The 26402-nt window shown below is 42.2% G+C and overlaps 1 protein-coding gene across 2 annotated transcripts in view; it reads left to right on the top strand.

The window, feature by feature from the left end:
* LOC115463654 overlaps positions 1-26402 on the top strand; it is a 61195-nt gene that overhangs the window by 15922 nt on the left and 18871 nt on the right. The window contains exons 2-4 of one of the 2 annotated variants that reach the window (XM_030194362.1): positions 7549-7556; positions 10682-10691; positions 17194-17338. In XM_030194362.1, coding sequence (XP_030050222.1) covers positions 7550-7556; positions 10682-10691; positions 17194-17338 — 162 coding nt within the window. In that variant the 5' untranslated portion in view covers position 7549. The remainder of the gene's footprint in view (positions 1-7548; positions 7557-10681; positions 10692-17193; positions 17339-26402) is intronic. The other variant, XM_030194361.1, reaches the window with a different exon arrangement.

The following is a 26402-nucleotide window of genomic DNA, read 5'->3' on the forward strand; positions in this document are numbered from 1 at the left end:
CTGTCAGAGTGATGTCGGACAACACGACAACGGTGGCCTATATAAATCGACAAGGCGGAACAAGGTGCAGAGCACTAGCCGCGCAGGCCGAACTGATTTGCCACTGGGCCGAGCTGCATCTTCAGTGTCTGTCGGCAGCTCATATTGCAGGTCAGAGCAAATGTGCAGGCCGATTATCTGAGCAGGCATCAGATCGATCCAGCAGAATGGAATCTGGCAGACGAAGTATTCCTGCAGATCTGTGCCAATGGGGCAAGCCCGTGATGGATCTAATGGCGACAAGTGCCAATACCAAAGTCCCGTGCTTCTTCAGCAGACGGAGAGATCCTCGCTCGGCGGGGGTTGGATGCCTTGGCTCAACCCTGGCCTCCGGGTCTACTTTATGTGTTTCCCCCATGGCCCTTGATAGGGCGCCTGCTCTTGCGGATTCGGCTGCACCCAGGAGAAGTGGTCCTCATCGCCTCGGATTGGCCAAGGAGACCTTGGTATGCAGACCTCCGACAGATGCTCCTGGAGGCTCCTCTGCCGTTACCTCTGGTACCGAACCTGTTGACTCAGGGACCGGTAGCCATGGAGGACGCCGGCCGCTTTGGTCTTACGGCATGGCTATTGAGAGGGCGCAATTGAGGGATAAAGGTTATTCCAATAAAGTTATTTCCACTCTCCTGCAAGCCCGCAAGCGGTCCACTTCCGTGGCTTATGCCAGGATTTGGTGCCTGTTTGAGTCTTGGTGTGCTTCCAGAGCCATTGTTCCAATGCGGGCTCCTGTCTCGCCGATTCTGGACTTTTTGCAGGAAGGTGTACAAAAAGGCTTGGCCTATAATTCCCTGCGGGTGCAGGTGGCAGCGTTGGCCTCCCTTCGTGGTAAGGTGGAAGGCGTGTCTTTGGCTGCTCACCCAGATGTGGCACGGTTTCTTAGAGGGGTGCTTCGGCTCTCCGACCTCCAGTGCGAGCACCCTGTCCAGCTTGGAACCTGGGGCTAGTTTTGAAAACCCTGCAGGCATCTCCTTTTGAGCCGCTTCGGCGAGCATCGGAGAAAGACTTGACACTGAAGGCCGTTTTTCTGGTGGCCATTACCTCGGCGAGACGGGTGTCAGAGCTCCAGGCGCTGTCCTGTAGAGACCTATTTCTGCAATTTTCAGAGTCCGGAGTCACGGTTCGGACCGTGCCTTCCTTTATGCCTAAGGTGGTTTCAGCATTTCACTTAAACCAGCCTATTTTCTTGCCCTCTTTTTCAGAGGAAGAGTTTCCAGAATCTTTTGGGCAGCTGCACCTTTTGGATGTTCCGCAGGACTCTGCTGCAGTATCTGCGAGTTACTAACTCTTTCAGGACTTCTGATCATCTGTTTGTTTTGCTATCCGGTTCTCGCAGAGGGTCTCCAGCGTCTAAAGCCACTATTGCCCGCTGGCTCAAAGAAACTATCTTTTCAGCTTATCTGCTGGCCGGCAGGGTTCCGCCTGTAGCCTTTAAGGCACATTCTACTAGAGCGATTTCTTCCTCTTGGGCTGAAACTGGAGCACTCTCTCTTCAAGAGATATGCAGTGCAGCAACATGGGCTTCTAAGCTCTCCTTTGCCCGACATTACAGGCTGGATGTGACTGCCAGGAGGGATGCGCGTTTTGGTGCACAAGTGCTAGCGCGTGGTGTGGCTTGTTCCCACCCTATCTAGGGATTGCTTTGTTACATCCCATACGTAAGGGCTTCATCTGCTTGATGACAAGGAAGGGAAAATTAGGTTCTTACCTTGGTAATTTTCTTTCCTTTAGTCATAGCAGATGAAGCCATGAGCCCTCCCTGTATGATTGTCTGTATGCTGTGAATCTGTTTTTCAGGTTCTGTTCTAATTTCCTGAAGTTCCTTCCTTGGGAGAAAGTTGGAAAACAATCTTCAGGATTCATGTTCAGTTTAAATTTAGGAGGATGTGTTCATTCCCTCCAGCATGTTTTTTTTGGAGAATGTGTTGATTCTCTCCAGGAGGGGCGTGTGTTCCCCTCCAGTTCTATAAATAGGAGGATGAGTTCATTCCCTCCAGTATGTTGGGAGGATGTGTGATTCCCTCCAGGAGGCACGTGTGTTCCCCTCCACTTATACAATAAGGAGGATGTGTTTATTCCCTCCAGGAGGATGTGCATTCCCTCCTTTATGAGTTCATGCCCTTGTGATGGGCCATCGTTCGCTGTGAGGAAAGCTCTTGTGATTCCCATTGCGGTTTGCCATACTGCTTTGGAAGCTTCAAATACTGAAGAGGCAGTGGAGCTAGCTGGCCAGGAGGGCACTGTGAAAGTTCGAGTGCTCTCTATCTCCCCTGCTGGTTGATGGACATAACCCATACGTAATGGCTTCATCTGCTATGACTAAAGGAAAGAAAATTACCAAAGTAAGAACCTAATTTTCCCTTTGTAATCCGCCTCATCCCTCTTGTATTTCCTTTCTTTAGTATCTCCCATGCGTTTATTGACTTCTGTCATAACTTTTTAAAAATTAGGATCTCCCTCTTTAAGAGCTTGAATTTTCTCGTCAACTATTGGTTTTAGTTCTTCACTCTTCTTCTTGGCTGTCTCAGCTAAAAGAACCATTAAGTCCAATGAGCATTTTTTTATTACATCTCCAGTGTTGGATTCATCCTTTTGATCAGCCTTTACTTTCTCCTGCTGGATTCTTGTGGTGTAGAGGTTTGTCTCCCTGTTTGTGTTCTGACTTTTGGTATCCAGGCTTGATATGGCGTTCCAACCATTGGAGAATGTATTGAGTTTTCCAATAGAAAGACTTCAACATCTATTGAATACACAAATACCACATGATGAAAACATGTCAGCAGATACAGTTACATCTTTAGCTGATCTATGGACTGATGTTGTAAGGGTAAAGAAAGACATTGTTCGCAATGATTTACATTGTATTGCATTGATCATTGTCACGCAAAAATGATCCCTAGGGGACTCAGAATTAAGAAAGCACCCACAATGTTTTTAGATAACCAAGAGTTTTTAGATCAGTGGACTTCTATTCCCCACTACAACCCCACTACAGAGGGAGAGGGGGAGGTTATCCCAGGATAGCCCCAGGCAGACCTTTGATGCCATACCGTACTACAACCAACCACAACGCAAGAACAATTGACGATAGATATCCCCGTGTACAATTTATCACAGTACTCCCTCTCAGATGTAGAACACAAGAAGGTTCTCCACAAAGGTTTATCCTTCGAGCCTGCTCCTAAGTATGATGCTTTTCAAACCCAGATTGATCTTTTTAAGTTCTCCAGAAATTAACAAATTATTCAAACCTTTTCAAAAAATGATACACCACATACTGATGTTTTGATCGTCAGAAGGACTTCAAAATGGATGCCTCCGGGACAGGTAGATCTACTCATTCATACTTTCATGGAATGTGTCCAATGAGATGTTGCTCGTTTAGAGAAAAAGACAAAACAGAGATTTTATAACTTGTCCAAAGTAGAAAATGAAGCTATCCGCACCCTTTCTTTTTTTTTTTTTAATTATTTTATTTATTCATTTTATATTACACTTATGTCCAATACATAAATGGGAAAGAAAAGAGAAAATATCAATTAAAACAAACATTAAGGAAAAATATCATCTTTGTTAGTCCACATTATTATCCACAATTGGGGGATCCAAGATCAGGAAAACTATCTCAAAGAAAATAAGAAAAACACTGAATGGTTAATCTTACAATTCATATTTTCTGAGGGAGGAAGGTTAATCGGTAATTGCAGCCGGTACAGTGGTAACTTAAAGGAAGTTGCTGCAGAGGGTTCTTCATCTGTTCTTTTAACTCTACAAACTCTTATAATTTCATGGGTTCAACAAATAAGTAATCAGGAAATAAAACACTTACAAGGGAATCGCTCTAGGAAAGTCCCACCTAGGGCAATGATTCTTGGCTTAAAAGCCAAGAGTTCACACCTCCTAGTCTGTGATTCCCTTGATATGTCAGGAAATATATTTATCTTTGAACCCAAAAAAACTATCAGCCATATGTCGGAAATACAATTTCAAAACATTGTTCCTATCTAAATCAAAGGCAAAAGTCACTAATAATATAACTCTATATACAGGGTATTTTAGGAAAATTTATCTTTCTCAAGTTATTTTTCCTTAATTGGTTCTCCAGAAGTTCCAATTTTTTACAAGAAACATAATTGTCCTTCATTACCAGATTAACTGATTTTTGTAGAGAAACCATTTCTGAAATCAAAGTCTTTATTTTTTTATCTTAGACTTCCACTTTGTTAGATAAGTATTGATATAATCACATATTTATTTGTAAAACATTTTTGACATCTAAAGAAGAAAGTTATTCACACTCTGCAGCGCTTCTCATAATGCGTCCATTGTGACATTTTTTGGCTTCACCAGGTCCAATTTCTCCACAGAAACTGCTCCAGATATCTTCGGGGGGAAGAGCTCACTCTCCAATCCCCCAGTTGGATTATTATCCGGAGTCAATGCTGCGCCAGGACCTCCTCGGATCGCGTGAAAATCCTAACCCACTTTGGGCATTTCCACTGTCGACCTCCATAGCGAAGCGTTACTGTTTCCGGGTCTTGGAGAGGTCATGCCAACAGGGGGACTCAAAGTCACTCCCTCTCCACTGAGATTTGGCAATAAAGCCTTGCTGTTCCCCGAAGCAGGAAACGATATCCCCGACGTTATGACCCCGAATCTCTCCAAAGTAGACTGAGAAGTGGTGGGAACCTCAGCCATGTTCAAGGAGGACAACACCATGGCTTTGCCTTTCTTCTTCCCCATTCTCTGGGGAGCGCGCCTACTTCTTCAGGTATTCTGGTGTAAAACGGGAACTCAACTAACGTACATCCTCCCTCGACGCCATCTTGGATCCTCCAGTTCGGGACACTCTTTGTCTGGTTTCACCTCAGAGGCCTGTCTGATATGGGTAACCCTTCAGCATAGCCCTCTGAGTCATTGAAACACGGAAGCCCCTCCACCACTTACAAGGTGGTGTCCCTTCGGAGGGGTATCCGCACCCTTTCAACTAATAATTCCATTGTCATCAAACCTGCAGACAAAGGTGGTGGGATAGTCATTCAAAACAGAACGGGTCACTGAACATTTGCATCAATAAAAGTAGGGGTTTTTTTTACATCTCCAGTGTTGGATTCGTCCTTTTGATCAGCCTCAACTTTCTCCTGCTGGGTTGATGAGCTTCATACAGAACAAGAAAAAACTGTGAACCATCCAACAGGGCACAATTAAAACTTTTACGTAGAATATACCCCGAGAACTGCTACTACTACTTATCATTTCTACAGCGCTACAAGGCATACGCAGCGCTGTACACCATACACAAAAGACAGTCCCTGCTCAAAAAGCTTATAGTCTAGATAAGACAGGTAAACAGAACAATTAAGGGTAAGGGAATAAAGAGGTGAGGATAAGGGACAGGGCAAGTGAGTTAGGAGGTAAAAGCAGTGGTAAAGAGGAGGGTTTTGAGTTTGAATCCGTCCTATAAGCCCACACAACTGTTTCCGTTCACTAAAATAACACAACAGTTATACAGATCAGTAGGACCCAAGCATTCATTTCAAAACAAGTAAAGTCATAAACACAGTTTATGCCAAATTGTTTAACCACCCTTAAGTTTTGCCTTTGGGTTTAACAGTGTATGTAAGGTCTAGATAAATTAGTTTAACCCTAGAACGCATGACGTTAAAAATATACATATTAACGTCATGGGGGCCTTTTAGGCCCCCATGCACATAATGTAGAAAAACACACTTAAATAACTTTCACAAGTTTATTTCAAAATTGCTCAATAAAATATGAATAGTGGGCAACATTTTAATTATAATTTTTCACAGAAAACACCAAAAAATCTTTTTTTTCCCAAATTTCACGCAAAGACATGAAAACACACAAAAATGCATAGAAATCTATAGCAAACTAGCTGCAGCTACATTTTTATTCTAACTTTCTTTTCTATTATATTAGTCTTCCAAACAATTCTGACATGTTATTTTTTCAGAAGAGTGTTCTTTGCAAACAGTTTCCTTACAAGTGGAACAATATCGCTCAGTTTTCCTCTCTATGTTTCTTGGACACATGAAACAACGCTTTCGTTTTCTTTCTCCTGGCTCTGGAGTAATCTGAAACTGTACGCCACACCGTTTCATTGCTTCTTTAGTTTTCTTTGGCAAGCATTTCAAGTCGCTTCGCTCTATCATGTGAGGTATTACAAGTTCATGACAAAGGTCCTTCAAGAATAAGCGTCTCCTGTCCTTCCTCTGTGCATGAAATTCAGGATGAGTTTCTGTATAAATAATGAATGAATTTAGGGCTGCTACATCAAGCATATTTGAAAATAGTACTACAGGCCATCGTTTTGTTTGCCTCTTACACGAATATTTTCCCACCATCTCATCCATTTTATCTACACCTCCTTTTGTTGCATTGTAATGCAGGATGATTTCTGGTTTCAATTTTTGGTTATTGCTGTCAACACTGCAATCGTGATGCATGGTACTGAGTAAAATTACAGATTTCTCCTTCTTTGCCTTGTAAGATACCAAAGTCGCTTTGTTATTGAATCCAAAGACACTCTCATAAAGTGCTCGCTGACGATTGTGTTTGAGTGCTGCTGGAATTTCTCGTCTGTTTTGCTTTATAGTACCAACAAGTGTAATAGCTTTTGCAAGCAGAAAATTGCCTAGTTCAACATTGGTGAAATAATTGTCCATGGTGATGTTTCTACCTGAATTGAATATTGGAACAGCAAGAGTTTTGACTATTTCAGACCCCAGATCCTTCTGTACTGGTGCACCAACCTCTTTGCCACAGTAGATTACGCCATTTATGCCATAATAATTTGCAGAATCACACATCCAGAAGATTTTTATACCGTACTTGGCTGGCTTGCTGGGCATGTATTGTATGAATTTGCAGCGTCCTCTGAACGGTACAAGTTGCTCCTCTACAGTAACATTAGTACTAGGATTGTAAAGTTTTGTGCAATTTTTGATAAATATGTTCCAGATATAACTGATAGGGGCTAATTTGTCTGTTTCAAACCTCGCTGCACGAGTTCGCTTATCATCAAAGCGAATGATCCTTCTAATTTCCTCATATCTGCCCACTGACATTGTCGCCTTATAGTGTGGATCAGAAAGTGGGTCCAGAAATAATTCTCGTATTGGGACATCATACGATTTTTGACTCCCTGCCAGCAGGAAAAGTCCAATATATGCATAAAGTTCCTCTTTTGAGATATTTTTCCAGGACTTATTTTTTGCTGAAGCGATACGTCTTCCTTCTAGGTTTGAACATAATAGGACCTCTTCTGCAATATTGTCAGAAAAATAAGTACAGAATACATCTTTAGGGGTAAAGTAACTGGGACTTCCCACAGCTCCTTGAGCCTGTCTCACAATATTGTGTATTGGAGTACGTCCGACTAATGTAGGATTACTGTCCCAAAAAACATTCGTTTTGGATGTTCTACTTATCACTTCTTGAGGATCCACTAGATTCACTTCTTCATCATCAGAAGAATCACTGGATGAGGATGTTTGATTAGCTGGTGGCAGATATTCTTCATCAGACAAAGATAGTTCACTTTCATCATCGCTTTGAAACATAATCGCTTCAATCTCTTGGTCAGTCAGACACTTGGAGGAAGACTGTGCCATTGCTGACTAGATGTTAGAAAATGAAACAGATTTCCTCTCAACAGCTTATCTTATCACAGGTCCTTCAGTAATTAGCTCACAGTGTATACTGTCCTCAGTGTTCAGAGGACCTGAGGTGATGTCATGGCCTTATCACTCCCTCCAAAAATCACATGACATCCTCACATGTTATTATCCACACCCTGGCCCCTCCACCAGCATTACTGAGTACAAATAAAGTAACTTGAGACACAAACACTTCTGAGAACATGATAAAAACAGCGGGGGCCTAAAAGGCCCCCAATTCGTACAGATGTAGTTTTCACCAAACAAGCATTGTTACACCATAATGCCTATGAAAAAAAATTATATGAACAACTGGATATTATCAACAATGACATACTTGAGTAATACCTTGAGTTTCAAAATTCTAACTAAAGTAATTTTGCAGATAATAGCAAAAATGTAAGCATGGGGGCCTAAAAGGCCCCCAATATGCGTTCTAGGGTTAAACAATCTATGTTTAAGGCATACGCCCTAGATATGTAATGCTTAGTAGCAATATTGAAAGATTGATGGAATATTCACAGAGCAGGCAGCTAATGGATTTAATTACCACTGAAAATAATTAAGTTTGTATGAACTTGGCAGCTAATACTGTGCTGCTTGCTATTTTGTATTTTGCCTTCAAAATAAAATCACGCTTGCAATTTTTTTTCTACCAGAGCTTTAACAAAAGCACATGATTTCCTACAGGATTATATTCATACATGTGGTGGAGATGGTTCTGTTTGAGAAGTTTGTTAACATAAGACTTCACTATTTTAAAATAAGAAACTCGAAAAAGAGTAGCACAAAAATACAGAAATCCAATGCTGTTGAAGAAAGGGCTCTGATGGAAACCTAAGCAAAGAACATGTGACAGCAAATTGTGGACTGCAGCTATTATTGTATGAATGGGTTAGCCCAGTGGTTTCCAAACCTGGTCCTGGAGGTACCCCAGGCAGTCAGGTTTTTAGGATATCCACAATGAATATCCATGAGAGATATTTGTATGCACTGCCTCCACTGCATGCAAATGTCTCATGAATATTCATTGTGGACCACTGGGTTAGCCTAACTACCATCAGATGCAGACACGGTCGTATAACATTATAATTGTGTTCACATTTGGGTAGTGGAGAAAGTTCTGCCCATCTTCAAATCATTGCTCAAAGCCCACCTCTTCAATGTCGCCTTCGGCACGTAACCACTACACCTCTACTCAGGAAATCTAGACTACCCCAACTTGACATTTTGTCCTTTAGATTGTAAGCTCCTTTGAGCAGGGACCGTCCTTGTTTGTTAATTTGTACAGCACTCTAGAAATGTTAAGTAGTAGTAGTAGTAGGAAGCTTGATGTCGACTTGGTTAGCTTCTGCTGAATATCAACCAGCTAATAGTTTTAATCTTAGATTTTGTTTTCTGAGCTCATGCAGACTCATTTCCACTCCACCGGATTAGTTCCTGTCATTCAACTCCAACTCTCTTACTGATGCTTTCCCTTAGCCTTCATTATTCCCGGGACACATCTATATACATTATTTAATATCTGTCTTATAAATAGTAGTAATAAACGTTGCTTGTCAGCAGCAGCAGATGAATCCATTAACTGATGGGTTGTATCCGCCTACCAGCAGGTGGAGATAAAGAACACTGAAAAACCACAGTGATACTTGGACGGCTAGCCCCAACTGCCTTCAGTATTTCTCTGTCTCCCAGCAGATGTGGATGTAGCTTGATCAGCTCCTGGATTTCTGCCTGGGGTGGCTCCTGTTCTTTGCCAGTTGAGCAGAGGTGTTGTGGCTGGTGGTGCCCGCTTTAAAGGCATATAGGTTCGCCCTTTCCCTGCCTTACCCTGTCCTCCCAGAGTCCCTCTGTTGCTGCCTGCCTCCAACTTTCCTCACAGCATTAAAAAAAAAGCGCGCTTTTACTGCCTGGCTGTTCTGAGGCTTTTCCCAGAGATTCTGGTTCAGTGCAGCTTGACCGGAGCTCATTGACTCGGTCTTCTGAGGTGAGAGTGGTGCCCAGCTCCTCAGGGGAGGTCCAGTGGACGCCATTCTGAATGGGGTAAGGTTTGGCGCGAAGCCGCCATTTTATTGCTATATTTCCGTCCATTCGGGCGATGGCTGCTGAGGGAGTTAAGTGCTGCTCCCATTGTGGTAAATGCAGATCAGCAGCAGGGCTGTGCAAAACGTGCTCCTTAGACGCTCGCACTAGTACGAGCATGGTGAGCGATGATTCTTCCCGCTCGATGGAACTGGCAGCGGGCGCCATTTTGGAAGCACTGCGTGTCTTGACCCTCACGGTTGCGGATGAGAGTGTAGGGGGACCGTGACGCCTTGTTTAGAGGCTGCCAGAGGAGCTCCAACATCCATTTCTCCTAATTCGGAGGCGGAGGGTCAGGGTGAGTTTTTCTCCCCTGAGTTTGTGCTTTTAATGCATAAAGCCTTCATGCTGAAAAGAGCTCTGCTGCAGGTGTCTGACACTGTGTTGCATCCTGGGTTCCCCCCGGGTGTTGATGCCCCGGGGATGGCTTCAGATGTTATTTCCTCCCCCGAGCGTTGGAAACGCGCTAAACATAGATGGGTAAATTCCCCATCTGAAAGTGGCGCATATCCTCCCCCCCCCCCCCCCCCCACCCCCGTGGTTGGGCTGTGGGGAGTCTGAGGGATCTGGCAGGCCCTCAGGGATGGATGATCCAGAGGAGGGTGCCTGTTTGCCACTGGATTTGGATGATCCCAATGCTGTTCGGATTTTCCACCACGACGAGCTGCCAGCTCTCATTACTGACGCCTTGCAGGCCCTCTCGATTGATGATCCTGCTGAAGGCGAGGCCTCCTCTGTTAATCTTAGGATGGTGAGTACTAAGAAGCCTACTCGGGCCTTTCCAGTGCATGACTCCATCCAAGAGCTTATTTCAGCTCAGTGGTCTGACCCCGATGGGCCTTTGAAGGTGGCCAGGGCTATGGGTCAGCTTTACCCTCTGAGTGAGGAGCACTTGCCCCCTTTGGGGATGCCTAAAGTGGATGCGTTGGTCACGGCGGTGACTAAAAAGACCACTCTCCCAGTAGAGGGAGGGGTCGCTTTGAAAGACATGCAGGACCGGCGGCTGGAATCCGCGCTGAAGCGGTCCTTTGAAATTGCGGGCCTTGCCTTAAGGGCGTCTATTTGCAGTTCCTATGCAGCCCGGGCATGTCTTTCCTGGTTACAACAGGCGGTGGAACAGCCCGCGGATGGTGCGGGGTCCCTCTTTGAGGTTGCCCCGCGGATGAAGTCGACCCTGTCATTTTTGGCTGACGCCGTTTATGATCTGGTCAGAACTTCGGCTAAACAGATGTCTGTGGTGGTTTCTGCTCGCTGCCTTCTTTGGCTGAGGCATTGGGCGGCAGACCATGGCCTCTAAGCAAAGGCTGGTGAGGTTACCCTTTCGGGGCCTCCTGTTATTTGGAGAGGAATTGGAGAAGATTGTGAAAGACCTGGGGGACTCTAAACCCCAGCAGTTAGCTGAGGATAGGCTGAGGCCTTCTTCCAAGGGTCCTGTGTTTCCCTCCTCTTCCAGACCTCACTTTCGTGAAGCTCGCAGGTATCGCCCGGGGCGATCTGCTGGGTTTTCTCAACGTGCCTGTTTTCAGCAGAGGAACTCCTTTCGCTTGGACAAACGTTCCGCAGGGGCCGGTTCAAGGCCAGGAGTTCAGGGGCGTCCTCCACAATGATGGGACGCCAGTCCACTCCTCAATTCCTGCAGTAGGAGGACGTCTTTCCCTCTTTCTAGAGGAGTGGACCAAGATTACCTTGGATCAGTGGGTCCTGGACCTGATCAGAGAAGGTTACCGACTGGAATTCAGTGCCCCGGTGAGAGACGTGTTTGTGGAGTCCCGATGCGTCTCTGCCGTAAAATGGGCAGCGGTAGAGGAGACCTTACAAGTCTTGCTGCACCACGGAGCGGTGATCCCGGTGCCTCCCGCCGAACGCGGCCGCTATTCCATTTATTTTGTCATGCCTCGAAAAGGCGGGTCTTTCAGACCGATCCTCGACGAGGCCCTCAGAGAATGACACTTTCGCATGGAAACCCTGCGCTCCGTCACTGCGGCGGTACAGCTAGGAGAGTTTCTCATGTCTCTGGACCTAAAAGAAGCGCATTTGCACATTCCTATCTGACCCCCGCATCAGCCGTTTCTTTGGTTTGCGGTGTTGGGACAACATTTCCAGTTTCGGGCCTTGCCTTTCAGCCTAGCCACAGCTCCCCGTTCCTTTTCCTAGGTAATGGTGGTCGTAGCTGCCTGTCTCAGGCGAGAGGGTATCAGAGTTCACCCTTATCTCGACGACTGGCTCATCAGAGCGGATTCGGCAACCGAAAGTCGTCTTCCCACAGCCAGAGTGGTTACAGTCCTGCAGGCGCTAGGCTGGGTGGTCAATATACTCAAAAGTCACCTGACCCCCTCTCAGTCTCTCGAGTATTTGGGGGTCTGGTTTGACATGGCCTCGGGGTTTGTCTTTCTCCACGACCAAAGGCGGTGCAAGCTTCAGAATCAGGTCCGTCTGCTCCTGCGGATGCCTCGCCTGCGAGCTTGGGACTTTGTCCAGCTGCTGGGGTCGATGACAGCCACGTTGGAGGTGGCTCCTTGGGCGAGAGCACATATGAGGCTTCTGCAGATTGCCCTGCTTCAACAATTGTCTCCGATTTCCCAGGAATATCAACGCAGACTAACGTGGCTCCGTGCGACCCGGCTCAGTATGGAGTGGTGGCTCTCCGACAGGATGCTGCGCCAAGGAATGCCGCTTGCGCTTCCTTCTTGGTGCCTGGTGATAACAGATGCCAGCCTTTTGGGCCAAGGGAAAGTCTCTGGTTTGTCCCTTGCTGCTCATCGGGACATTGCCCGATGTCTCAGAGGGGTGCTTAGGCTCTGTCCTCCTGTCCGGTCGCCTTGTCTGGCATGGAACGTGGGGCTGGTGTTTAAGGCTCTCCAGTGTTCGCCTTTCGAGCCGCTTAAGCGAGCTTCAGAGAAGGATATGACTCTCAAGACAGTCTTTTTGGTGGCCATGACATCGGCTAGACGCGTGTCTGAGCTTCAGGCGCTGTCCTATCGGGATCCTTTTCTGCAATTCTCAGAGTCCAGAGTAACGGTACGTACAATGCCTTCCTTCTTGCCTAAAGTGGTTTCAGCGTTTCACCTAAACCAGCCCATTTTTCTTCCTTCCTTTTCTAGGGAAGAGTTCCTGGACTCCTTTGGGCAGTTACATCTTTTGGATGTCCGCAGGGCACTGTTGCAGTATCTACAGATGTCAAATGACTTCAGGCCTTCTGATCACCTTTTTGTATTGTTGACAGGTCCTCGACGTGGATACAGCAGGTCATAGGTTTCTTTGCTTTGTTTTGAGTGTATGCAACACGACTGCTGCATGGGGAAGGGAAAACATATAAGTGGCTTCAACTTTTTGATGTCATGCCATCTCCTGTTCTCAATCAGACCTTCTTAGGGGCATGCTTCCTTACCACTAGTGGCTAACCTAGTCTGGGAACCAGCCCCCTCCCCCCCATATTGCTATAGAAATAGCATCACCCTTTTTGTTAGATCCTTGTTTACTATGTTTAAGATGAAGCTGTTAGGAGGCAAACTTTTCATCGATGGAATTTCCACCGAGTGCAATCTTGATGTACTCACCCCAGTGGGCAGGAAATTTCTTCACCATATGGGAACATTGGGGTATTAAGTATATTGGTGGTCTGTTTGATAATGGAGTTTTAAGATCTTTTTAACAATTACAACAGGTTTATTTTATTTATCACATTTATACCCTGCATTTTCCCACATGTTTGCAGGGAAGGCTATCGAAAAGGCTATCGCCAGTCCAGTAGTTATACAAATACAATAAATCGTGGTAGTCAGAGAGGATAGAAGGAACAAGGTATAAAGGGTAAAGGTAAGAGAGCCCAGAATGGTCCATTTATATGCTTTTTTGAAGGACTTTAGGTTTGAGTAATTTCCTAAAGTTGAGATGGTTTTTAGTAGTTTTGACAGCTTTTTGCAATGCATTCCATAATTGGGTGCTGACAAAGGAAAAAGAGGAAGCATAAGTGGATTTATATTTGAGGCCGTTGCAGGCAGGATAATGGAGATTTAGGAATGAACGAGATGTGCTTGATGTATTCCTGGCTGGAAGATTGATTAGGGTATTCATGTATCCTGGGGCTTCTCCATAAAGAATTTTGTGGACTAGGGTGCAGATTTTGAAGTTAATTTGTTCCTTTATTGGGAGCCAGTGCAATTTCTCTCGAAGGGGCTTTGAACTTTCAAATTTGGATTTACCAAAGATTAGTCTTGCTGCTGTGTTTTGGGCAGTCTGAAGTTTCTTTTCAATTTGTTCTTTGCATCCTGCGTATATTCCATTACAGTAGTCTAGGTGACTTAATACCATTGATTGAACTAACTATTGAAATACTTCTCCAGGGAAGTAAAGTTTTATCCGCTTGAGTTTCCACAATGTAAAGAACATTTTCTTTGCAGTGGAATTGGTTTGGCTAACAAGTGATAAGTTGCGATCGATAATTACACCAAGTATTTTTAGGCTCTCAGAGATAGGAAGGGTGAGGTTTGGAGTGATTAAAGATGAAGGTTTGAACCTATTATGTAAAGATGAAAGGATAAGGCAGCATGTTTTCTCAGTATTCAGCTTCATTTGAAAGGTATTAGCCCATTTATTTTCATGATGTATAAGCCAAGATTGATTTCTTTGGAGATTTCAAACAGGTCATTTCTAAAGGGGATGTAGATTGTGATGTCATTGGCATAGATAAATGGGTTGAGGCCAAGTTTGGATAAGGATTTGGCCAAAGGGATCAACATTATATTGAAGAGTGTAGGGGATAGAGGGGAGCCTTGAGCTTTCCACGGCGGTGATAGGGTTGAATTGGATTTGTAGGTCCTGGAGGTAAGAAAACCCTTTATCCATCTAAATACATTTCCCCCATCCCGAAGTAATCGAGAAGGTTTAATAGAATGTCATGGTTTACCATGTCGAAAGCACTTGACATGTCAAATTGGAGAAGGAGTATGCTATTACCTATAGCTATTTCCTTTTTGAAATTGGACAAGAAGGTAATTAGCACGGTTTCAGTGCTATGAAGGAGGCGAAATCCTGATTGTTATTTGTGCAGTATGGAGAATTTGTCCAGATAGTCTTTAAGCTGCTTTGTCACCATACTGTCCATTAATTTAACAAAAAGTGGAATGGATGCAATTGGTGATATTGTTACTTTTTTTCTTGAGATCCTTAGGTATTGGAGTGAGTTTATGATATACCATCTGTAGATTTTTACATGTAAGTGTAGGTGAGACATATATTGCAGTCTGTAGTTTTTAGAACTGGTTGAAGCGTAAGTGCACACCCTTTGAGGAGATTCTGTTGGCTGTACCTACACAAAGGAAACTAATATTCAGACTTTGTAATTTAATACAGCATGCTCCAGTGGTTAAACTAGGTATCTCTCTAAATGGGAGTGGGATTTGGACCTGTCTTTAACAGATAAAGAGTGGCAGGCTATGCATGAGAATACATTTAAACTTTCCATCTCTGCCAATTTAGTGGAACAAGGGCTCAAGCTATTATACAGATGGTATATATACCCTTTCTTTAATTTATCGTACCAAATCAGCAAAATGCTGGAGAGAATGGGGACATATTGGTACGTACCATCACATGTGATGGGAATGTCCTTCAGTGTTACAGTTTTGGACTGCATTTACACAGACTATGACTGAAATGTTAATCATATCCATACCATTGGAACCTAAGTTGCTTTTATTACAATGGTAACCACCTGACCTTCCTGACACCCAATTTTGGATTTTGTTGGTGTGTTTGTCCACGACACTTAGGGAGATAGCACAAGCCTGGAAAACTAAGAAATTGCTTACTATAACTCAAATAAAACTTTGATGTGGAATATTTACTTCTTTAGTAAGCAGTCAGCAATACACGGAAGCTTGTCTGGCTGTTTTTGACAAATATTGGAAACCTTTTGAGTCATGGTATTCTTCTGATCTTTGATTGTGTTATTGCTTATCTTGTACGAGTTGGTGTGCCCTTAAGGGGTTTCAGGAGTTCATCCTTATGAGGTGTAAAATTAATAGTATGCACTGGGTTATAATTGTAGGAGCTGGTCAAATGTTATATGCAGGGTTTGCCGTTATCCTTTGTTAGGGGGGGAGGATTTGTTTTGTGATTATGGGGTTTTTGAGTATACTCAAAATTTTAAAAAGCTTTTCAATACAATACAAAAAAAATGCACAGAATCTATATTCATCCTAAATGGGTAAGGTATGGGTAGGTACATCGGGCCGCTGCCTGAAATGTAATAATCCAAAGAAGACTTTATATATTGCCTGGGTAACTGCCCTGTGACTGAGAAATTCTGGGTGAAGTGTTGGAAACATTTGGCACAATTAGGGTTATTAGTGAATAGAGCCCCTGAGGTGTGTCTCTTGGATGTGTATGATAAATTTGAGAGGGAATTGGGGGAAGAGATGGGAGAAAGGAGGGAGGTTGGACACCCGAGTAGTAGACCAGAGGGGCTGTTGTTTTATGTGTAAGATATTGATTCATAAAACACGTTTGTAAGGGTAAATATTGTTAGCTTGAACTGTTGAAGAATGGGGAGTTTGGGTGGGACAACTTTAAAATAGTGGGTAGGGAAACAAAATTGTAAAGTGCTTAAGACGTCTTGAATAGCAATGTTTGTAGACGTTCAGTAAATAGATTTAAATATAAAATAGGTGCCCTTTTTGATTTTTCACATAGGCACTCTGTTATTAAATTATCTCCATATGTGCAATAGTTATGGACACTAGAAATCTACACTAGCACAGTATATTTTATTACTGAAATAGATCCTGGAGTTGATTTTAATACAAATAATTTTAATAGCCCTCTGGTTAATGGAAGTGGGACATTTTGACTTTGGAGCGTCAATGTATTTATTTATTTTAAATTGAAGGCCCAAGCAAAGTGAAAATAGAGATCATACGCTTTGCTAGAAGCAGGCAGAGAAGTCTAGCAATGAAAGACAGCTTCTTCCCCCCCCCCCCCCCCCACCCCCCAGGTATATTTATTATTCACTGGCTTGGACTGCTTTCATGAACAGTGGGAGAAAATAACCATATGCCCAGCAGTGGTTCTTAACCAATGGGGCCTGCACCCCCAAAGAACGTGGGAAGAGACCAAATGGAGTGCAGAGAAGGCATTTAATATAAATTTTCTAGACAGAGTGAAGGCAGTTATTAGCACAGGTTTAACTATGTACTGTTGTAACTTTTTGTGGCATGTTAGCAGTTAGCAGCTAATAATGACATTTGAAGCTGTCAGTAATCACTAGTGGACATAGTTAGAAAGGGAGTGCGAGGGTTTTATTGATTTGTTTAAAGGACGGGGGAAGGATGTGAACCAAAAAAGGTTTAAGAACCTGTGGACTAAAGGCTTTCTTTTATCCCCTGCTTCCCGTCATATTACAGGATGTTTGGAGAGGAGGTCAGAATTACTGCACACAGTCAGCAGAGGACTCCAGACCTATTGGACGTTATCCTACACCTTATAAAAAGGATTTACCATATGATATAGTGGAACTAATGGAGGAGGTTGAAACAAAGGTAAGAGCTGTTAGATTAATCTCTGCAGTGTGTTAGTTTTCTAGTGCATGTTTTATAAGAGGAAAACATTAAATGGTGGTATGCTAAATAGACTGAATAAAAATTGACTGCTGCTTCCAAGCAAGATCTCGCTTTTATAACAAATTATCCTGAAACATTTTTGCTTACAAAGATGCATTATGGCTTCCACCATACTGTTTTGGCTGTTACCTTCATATGAAGATGAACAACAAAATTTCTGTTTTTTCCTACTACAGTTCTATTCATTCAGTTGGGAATTTTCTCCATTCAGCCCAATTGGAGAATGTGGTATTATGATATGAGGGTCTACCCTGGGCATAAGCATGGATGGAAAGGGTAGTCCAAGGTTGAGTAAGGCAGAGACCAGGCAAGATTGGGAACCAGGAATAGGGCATGAGATGGGAACCAAAGGTAAAGCAAAAACCAAACATGAAGTAGAAAAGAACTTGCACTGAACAAGTCAAGATGCTGGGATGGTTATAGATGCAGCTTAGGCCTATTGAAAAATGTTGAACCAGGAAGGGTGTGGTTTTTTTTTTTTTTTTTTTAGCTTCCTTTTCTATACTGTCATTGATAAGACATCACTTGCTGGTCCGGTGAGCTGCTTCTGCTGCTTGTGATTACATTACATTTTCTGGAACTCAGGTTGCAGTTAAGCAGCCTACATTGTTCTGCTGCTGGTCCCCAGTCACTGGTCTTGGGAGTCTTCAGGTTTAATTCCCAGCAAATTTTACACATAAGAATGGGGAGAGGAAGAGGAAGGTCAAGAGTGAATTTATGGAGGTTTTTTGGCTAAGGTTGTTAGGTTTACCGCGGTGTGAGGTGTCCTTGATCTACGGAATTCACCTGGTTGCATCCCTGGATAAGTTTATAATCCCATGGAGACTTAATAACAAATCAGTTGATTGTAATCAACAAAAACCAGGCAGACCTTGCGTGATAGCACCCTCCACAATCGCAACTGTGCCAACCCAATTTGTCAGTTATAGCCCCAAAAGAAAAGAAAAAAGATTGAGTCAAAAGGCACTTAATTCAGCTCAGTTCCAAGACACCAAAACTTAATTCCTCAAAGTCCCAAAAGAAAAATAAATATGTTTTTACAGGGTTGTAGCAGCTTGGCAGTATTTAATTTAAACCAGTCGTTATTAAGGTCCCCGTTTCACTCCAAAGTATCAAGCAGGGCAGCTTATTCCCAGAGTCTCAGCAGGCAAAGCTCTTCAGGCGGGGGGAGGGGGGAAACAGGAAAAAAAACACAGAAGTTCCTTGCTTTTAAACCGACTGAAATTAATAAGAAACGGCATAAGGAATGTCAAGTCAAATGCAAAGCGCTGATAAGGAAAGCTAAGAGGGACTGTGAAAAAAAGATTGTGTTGGAGGCAAAAACACATAGTAAAATTTTTTTTAGGTATATTAAAAGCAGGAAGCTGGCAAAAGAATCGGTTGGACCGCTAGATGACCGAGGAGTAAAAGGGGCGATCAGGGAAGACAAAGCCGTAGCGGAGAGATTAAATGAATTCTTTGCTTCAGTCTTCACCGAGGAAGATTTGGGTGGGATACCGGTGCCAGAAATGGTATTAGAATCTGACGAGTTGGAGAAACTTAATGAATTCTCTATAAACCTTACATTCCTTACATCAGGAAATTAAACTGGAGTTTGCAAAGGAAATAGATGATAACTTCTTTCCTTCCCAGCCTTTGTTATCATCTATTTCCTTTGCAAACCCCAGTTTAATTTCCTGATGTAAGGAAGGTGAGTACTTCCACAGATTTTAATTTTTCAAGTCCCTAGTTTTGTAGCCTATCTGTCTGGCTTTCATTGTTCTCAGAGAGCCCTGGTCCCAGATGCCCAGAGAGGACAAAGGTATGTTAAGTAGTGGTACTTGAGAAACAAAGGGCTAGCAGGCAACTGGGCAACATTTGGTCCATCTGCCATCCTCAGGGATTCCTGAGGGGGGGGGGGTTATCAGAAGCTGGTTTCATATTAATCTAAGTATGTCCAGCAATCCTGACATCCCTGACACCCACCCTCGGATTTGGACGTTTTACAAAGACGTCCAAATCCCAACTTGGATGTTTGTTTCGAAAATGCCCCTCTGTGTTCCAGTGATGTCAGTGCATTCCACTGACGACATCAGTGTGTTCCAACCACGGAAGAAAGCTCAGAGTATTAAAAAAATTCCATAAAACACATGAACATCGTAACTAAAACTTGTAAAAAGAAAGGCAGATGATGAAATGTGGGTTTTACCAACCCTTAAAAATAAAAAAACAAGAACAAGTCGGCGTCTTGAATGCTGTAAGGCAGCTCTTCACCCGATTTCCTCCTTTATTGAATCTTTTACGTGTTTCCATTTAAGCGGAGGGGCAGGCAGTGTGTGAGCCCCGCTACACCTGTGAGATCATCGGGTCCAATGGACCGCTTTACTGTGCCAGAAAGTTGTTCGGGGCCAGGTACCTCACTTCTGGAAGGAGCGGTAGGAGGTGTCTCGCTCCCTCAGCTTGAGGCTGAGATCACGTTTAGCCCTGATGAACGGAGGCCTCCAACAATGCCGGCCCTGGAGCTGCAACAGGGGCAGGAAACTCCTAGCGTCACTGACCGAGGAGAGCTTCCTGCTGCGGGGACGGTTTACAGCTTAGATTCGCTGGATATCATTGCTGGAGAAAAGATAATGGAGAGAGCCAGCGTTCTGGCAGACTCTAATGCAGAAGGAGGAAGGCAACCATCTGAGGAAACTATTGCCGAACTAACTTCAATCAGTAAGACTTTTTTGCCTACAAAACCAGCAATTATAGCCCTAGACTCAATATGGGAGGCTCTTATGGGTTTAGAAAATTGTTACTGGTGACTCAGGTCTCAAAATTACCTCTGGAAAAGATTGAAAATTTGGAAACAAGAACATTTAATATTGAGAAAACAATGCTGTTGAATAATGATAGTGTAAAATCTTTTCAGCAGACACAGCTTAACCTGATTATGGAAAATGCATTATTACATGTCAAAACTGAAAATTTGGAAAATCCAACTAAGAGCTAAAACTCTTAGGTTGATTAATTTTCCAAAAATTACATCAGTGGCTCCTTTAATAACTTTCAAGAAGTACTTATCTGAAATTTTGAAGATTCCTGAACAGGCTTACCCGCCTGTATCAAAGATATACTATCTACCACCATATAAGAAGGGGAAAAAAAGAAAATGTTAATCAAACTGAACAAGGAGCAGAAGCCTCATTTGATATACTCAATTTAACACAGATAATTCAAGAAGATGCGATGGGGACACCAGCAACTTTAATAGTGACCTTTGTATTGGAACCTGATTGAGATTGGATTCTGAAACAATTCTTTCACCACAGAGATGAACTCTTTATGAATAATAAGATTAGAATATTTCCTGATATTGCAAGAGTAACCCAAAAGAGACGGCAATTATTTCTAAAACTACATCCCAGGTTCTTACAGTTGGGAGGTTTATTTTGGCTAAACTTCCCATGTAAATATGTATTGAAAGTTCAGTTAAATATATTTTTTATGATCCAACTCATTTGAGTTCTGTCCTAGATTCAAAGGTTGCTATTACCCCTAATCAACAACTAGCAACATTATCTACATCTACTCCGTAATTATCGTTGATTTGGCACCTTATGTTTCTCTTCAAATTTCTTAGCCTAAATTAGTTGAATATATATTTCATGGAATATTGCCTTGTTCTTTCTCACTGTTGTGGACTTGAAATGGAAGAAAAGAAATAACATATGTATAATTGTTTTACTTTGAAACTGTATTGCTTATTTCTCTCCATTTTTTCATATCAAGAGTTTTCTGGACACGTTAATACTTATAAAAATAAAATTTAAAAACAATTAAATAAAAAACAAGGATTAAAAATCGTGATGAAAAGATAAAAAAAAACATCTTTCAGTATGAAAATGAAACCAACATTTTCAAAAACAGTGTTAATATGTAAAAACCACAAGGGAATCTACATAAAATATCTCCTTAAATATTAAATTGTTAAAATACAAAATCCAGAAGCTGTATTAAGAAATACTGCAGAGATGACCAAAATCATCATAGGAACACAGGTCAATTTCTTTAGACCTTGGGGTGTTACTGTATTGAATCTACAAATGAATCTCTGCTCGGTCTGTAATAGGAGTTTAGGTATATCCCCTGAATGATGTGCCACTGTTTACGCAAAATCTTGATCATGCCTTTGATAAATGTGTAAATGGCAGTGCACATACTACTTTATTAGGTTCTCCTCCTTTCAGCTGTAGTAGCATATCTGTCAGCACTTGCAGCTCTATTGCTCCTTTGGTGATAGCCTCAAAAGAGTATCCTTTAGCCTGAAATCTATGCATCATCTCACTCGCCTTCTTCTTGAAAAAAAGAATCCTTAGAGCATAGTCGTTTACATCTCAAAAATTGGCTGTATGGTAGATTTATCTTTAGTGTATGATTATGACAGCTTCTAAAGTCTAAATATTTGTTAACACCTGTTGGTATTCTATAGAAGTCACTCTGGAAGGTCTCATCCTCATATATAATACAAATGTGTAAAGAAGTAACATTTTTATATCAAAAGGCATCTGGAATTTGAGGTTAATATCAACATCATTTAAGATTCTAAAAAAAAGTCTTGGAGTTTCTCCACTGTTCCCTTCCAGATCATGGTGTTGTCATCAATAATTCGTCTCCATAAAATAATCTGCTCATTCCATGGCTCTTGTTCAAAAATTCTTCACTCAAATACTGCCACATAAAGATTTTGCAACCAAGGGTGCCATAGTTACATAAGTACATATAAGTAATGCCACACTGGGAAAAGACCAAGGGTCCATCGAGCCCAGCATCCTATCCATGACAGCTGCCAATCCAGGCCAAGGGCACCTGGCAAGCTTCCCAAACGTACAAACATTCTATACATGTTATTCCCGGAATTGTGGATTTTTCCCAAGTCCATTTAGTAGTGGTTTATGGACTTGTCCTTTAGGAAACCGTCTAACCCCCTTTTAAACTCTGCCAAGCTAACCGCTTTCACCACTTTCACCGGCAACGAATTCCAGAGTGTAATTACGCGTTGGGTGAAGAAACATTTTCTCTGATTTGTTTTAAATTTACTACACTGTAGTTTCATCGCATGCCCCCTAGTCCTAGTATTTTTGGAAAGCGTGAACAGACGCTTCACATCCACCTGTTCCACTCCACTCATTTTATATACCTCTATCATGTCTCCCCTCAGCCGTCTCTTCTCCAAGCTGAAAAGCCCTAGCCTCCTTAGTCTTTCTTCATAGGGAAGTCGTCCCATCCCCACTATCATTTTAGTCGCCCTTCGCTGCACCTTTTCCAGTTCCACTATATCTTTCTTGAGATGTGGCGACCAGAATTGAACACAATACTCAAGGTGCGGTCGCACCATGGAGCGATATAACGGCATTATAACATCCTCACACCTGTTTTCCATACCTTTCCTAATAATACCCAACATTCTATTTGCTTTCCGAGCCACAGCAGCACACTGAGCAGCAGGTTTCAGTGTATTATCGACGACGACACCCAGATCCCTTTCTTGGTCCGTAACTCCTAACGTGGAACCTTGCATGACGTAGCTATAATTCGGGTCTTTTTTCCCACATGCATCACCTTGCACTTGCTCACATTAAACGTCATCTGCCATTTAGCTGCCCAGTCTCCCAGTCTCGTAAGGTCCTGCTGTAATTTTTCACAATCCTGTCACGAGTTAACGACTTTGAATAACTTTGTTTCATCAGCAAATTTAATTACCTCGCTAGTTACTCCCACCTCTAAATCATTTATAAATATATTAAAAAGCAGCGGTCCTAGCACAGACCCCTGAGGAACCCCACTAACTACCCTTCTCCACTGTGAATACTGCCCATTTAACCCCACTCTCTGTTTCCTATCCTTCAACCAGTTTTTAATCCACAATAGGACTTTTCCTCCTATCCCATGACCCTCCAATTTCCTCTGTAGCCTTTCATGTTGCACCCATAATGATGTCTTTCACTTGCTGATAGGTACAACCAAAACAAAAGAAGTTCCTCTTCAGGGCTATAGCTGCTAATTCAACTATAAATTCTACTGGAATGCGAGGACAAACATGTTCCTTGGTCAGCTCATCTCTGATTACTTAATAGCTTCATTTTACAGGATGTTTGTGTAACGTGACTCTGTCTAGTTTCACAAGAAAAATCTTGCCTTCTACTCGTATCTCCTTCAAGGTGTTAATGATGTCGGCTTAAAAATGACCAACTTATTGAGGACTGTTCGAATAGCATGAATATTCCAAATAGTCATAGAGCAAGCTTTGACTACTGTAGATACCTGATGTTAATAAGAAAACAAAGTAGCAGCCCAAGATTTATAAAGAGGATTCGAAAGGGAGTAAATGACCCCAAAAAATCAGAGAAATAGTTTGGACTGAGGCCCATCCTGTGATCCGCATTGCTTCGTCTTTAAGAAGGTTGATTTTCAGATGATTGTTCTCTAACCATGAAGCCACTTCAGCCAGAGTTGTTACGGGTTGATAGATCTAGATGTATAGGATCAGTGTAGGTAATCAATTGAATATTGGCAGCAAAAAGTGTAGCTTTCAATTCTAATGAATGGACCAGAAGCAGGAGAAGGTGCCAAAACAGATTGAATAAAATTTGGGAGAGGATTGATCCCTGTGGTACTCAAGAGGATACTTTTTTGATATGGCTGGGGTGAAAGATACCATGTAAGAGCAGTTTGAAACGATCTAAATCACTGTATCCTTAATATCAAACACTAGGAGAAAATTGTGTTCTGCCAGATCAAACGCTGCAGAGAGGTCTAAAGCAACAAGATCATATTTACCTTTGTCTAAAAATCCATGGACCTTGCTTGCAAGTGCTACCAAAGTAGTGTCTGTACTGTGAAATTCAGAAAAAGATGACTGCTGATTTGGAGAAGATTCTTCGTGGTGCAGAGTCCTTTAACTGAATGAAAATTTGCACTCTTCTGGCCTATAGTTGCTGGGGAAAAAGATCTAAATCGGGGGGAAGGGGTGTCCAACATCATTCCTTGCCCAGTTGGATTTTCAGGATTTCCACAGTGAACATACATGAGATGTATTTGCATATAATGAAGGCATGCAAAAAGATCTCGGGAAGGAATAATGAAGAACCATAATATTTAATATAATGGGAGAACACATTCAGTTTATAAAAACCAGACCCATGATTTAGGGAACAAATGTTTTTATGAAAACACTGCTGTAAGCAGCTAATTCATCATTGTTCCAATTACATAAGTGTTCTCCCAAAGTACAATAATTTAAATGCAATATGATAAAATAGTGGAACACACTGTGTTCAATACGTGGAGCCAACTCTAATTTAAAAATCATTGAACCTACCAAATAAATGTGTAATTTCTGTATTTCTAAAAATACACAAAATAGCCAGGAACTTGACTGTATATTAGTTATTACTAAATGTATATATGTGTTCAGAGATAAATTAGTGCCCCAAAGTAATTTTGGAATCTCATTTAGGCGCCCTTATCTCAATCACACAATGTAAATATAACAATACAAATAATATTTGGCCTCACTAATTAATCAAAAGTACTTATCTTTACAAAAGGCCGAAAATGCAGCTCCAGTGTGGCGAGATGAGAGAGGATATCCATCAAAATAAGAACCCTAACAAGGATCCATATTTCCCTTTTACAAATGGCTTTTCGGGGGTATTTAGAAAGTATCAGCTACAAAGATAATAACATAAAAAAATACGAACGTTACAAAATCTTAAATAAGTACCAAAGAGCTACCGTGTAAGGTAACACCACCCGAGTCTTCCATGGATAAACTGTCAAAAGACTCCCAGCCTCAGTTTGACAATTTTTGATGATGTCGCCATGACATGATGTAATGGAAGTGAATTTTAACGATTGTTTTTCAACTCTGTCTTTGACCGAAAGTAACTTTTCTTGTAAATACAAAAATAAGTTGTAATGCAGAAGAAACTAATTTGGTATGCAAAGGGGAGGATGGTTCTTGTTTCCAGGTCCAGCCTGGCCACCTGGAGTTGGAAATCATGTGACCACGTTCCCATAGTATGGCTTGTTTACCTAAACAGAGAAGCATTCTGTAATTTTCCTTAGAAGCATTCTGTAACTTTCCTTAGCTCTGGGCATGGGCTCGGAGCCTAATAAAAAGGGAGGGCTTGTCACAGCAGAGTGGGAGCTCAACTGTGAGTAACGTACAGACTGCGCAGAGGATCTGTTCCTGGTCTAAAAAAAAAAAGCTCCTGGCTTTCGCTGTAATGGACCTCCCCAACTGAAGAGCCTGGATGATGACCAGTGATGTATGTATTGCTTCTTTTCCTGGTCTAAGAACTCTTGGCATTGCTTAGATGTACAGACCAGTGATGTAATGATTGTTTATACAGCTAATTATTGTGTGTATATGTGCTAATCATTGTAGAATTTAGCTCCTCTAATAAAGGTTTTCATTTACTTATTACGAATCCAAAAGAATCCACAGTAGTCTGTGTTAGTGAGACAGGCTGTAAATCCATAGCAGTTCACATGAGTTAAAAACTGAGGCTGGGCATCTTCTGATAGTTTATCCATGATGGAGTTGGGTGGTGTTGTATGGTAGCTGTTTGATTAGTTGTTTGTGTGTTTTGATGTTATTATCTTTGTAGCTGATACTTTCTAAATACTGCCTGAAGAAGTCGTTAGTAATGGCAAAACATGGATCCTTGTTAGGGTTTGTATTTTGATGGGCATCCTCTCATCTCGCCACATTGGAGCTGCATTTTCAGCCTTTGTAAAGATGAGTACTTCTGTTAAGTGTGGCCGAATATTGTTTGTATTACATTTATATTGTGCGATGATTTGAGATAAGGGTTCCTAGTTATGATTTCAAAATTACTTTGGTGCACTGATTTATTTCTGAGCCATATTCACAATGTTTTAGTAATAACTAATATACAGTCAAGTTCCTGGATGTTTTGTGTAGTTTTAGAAAATTTTGATAATTATCCAGGTA

This window comes from Microcaecilia unicolor, chromosome 2 (genome assembly GCF_901765095.1).
Source record: "Microcaecilia unicolor chromosome 2, aMicUni1.1, whole genome shotgun sequence".
Taxonomy (NCBI): Eukaryota; Metazoa; Chordata; class Amphibia; order Gymnophiona; family Siphonopidae; genus Microcaecilia; species Microcaecilia unicolor.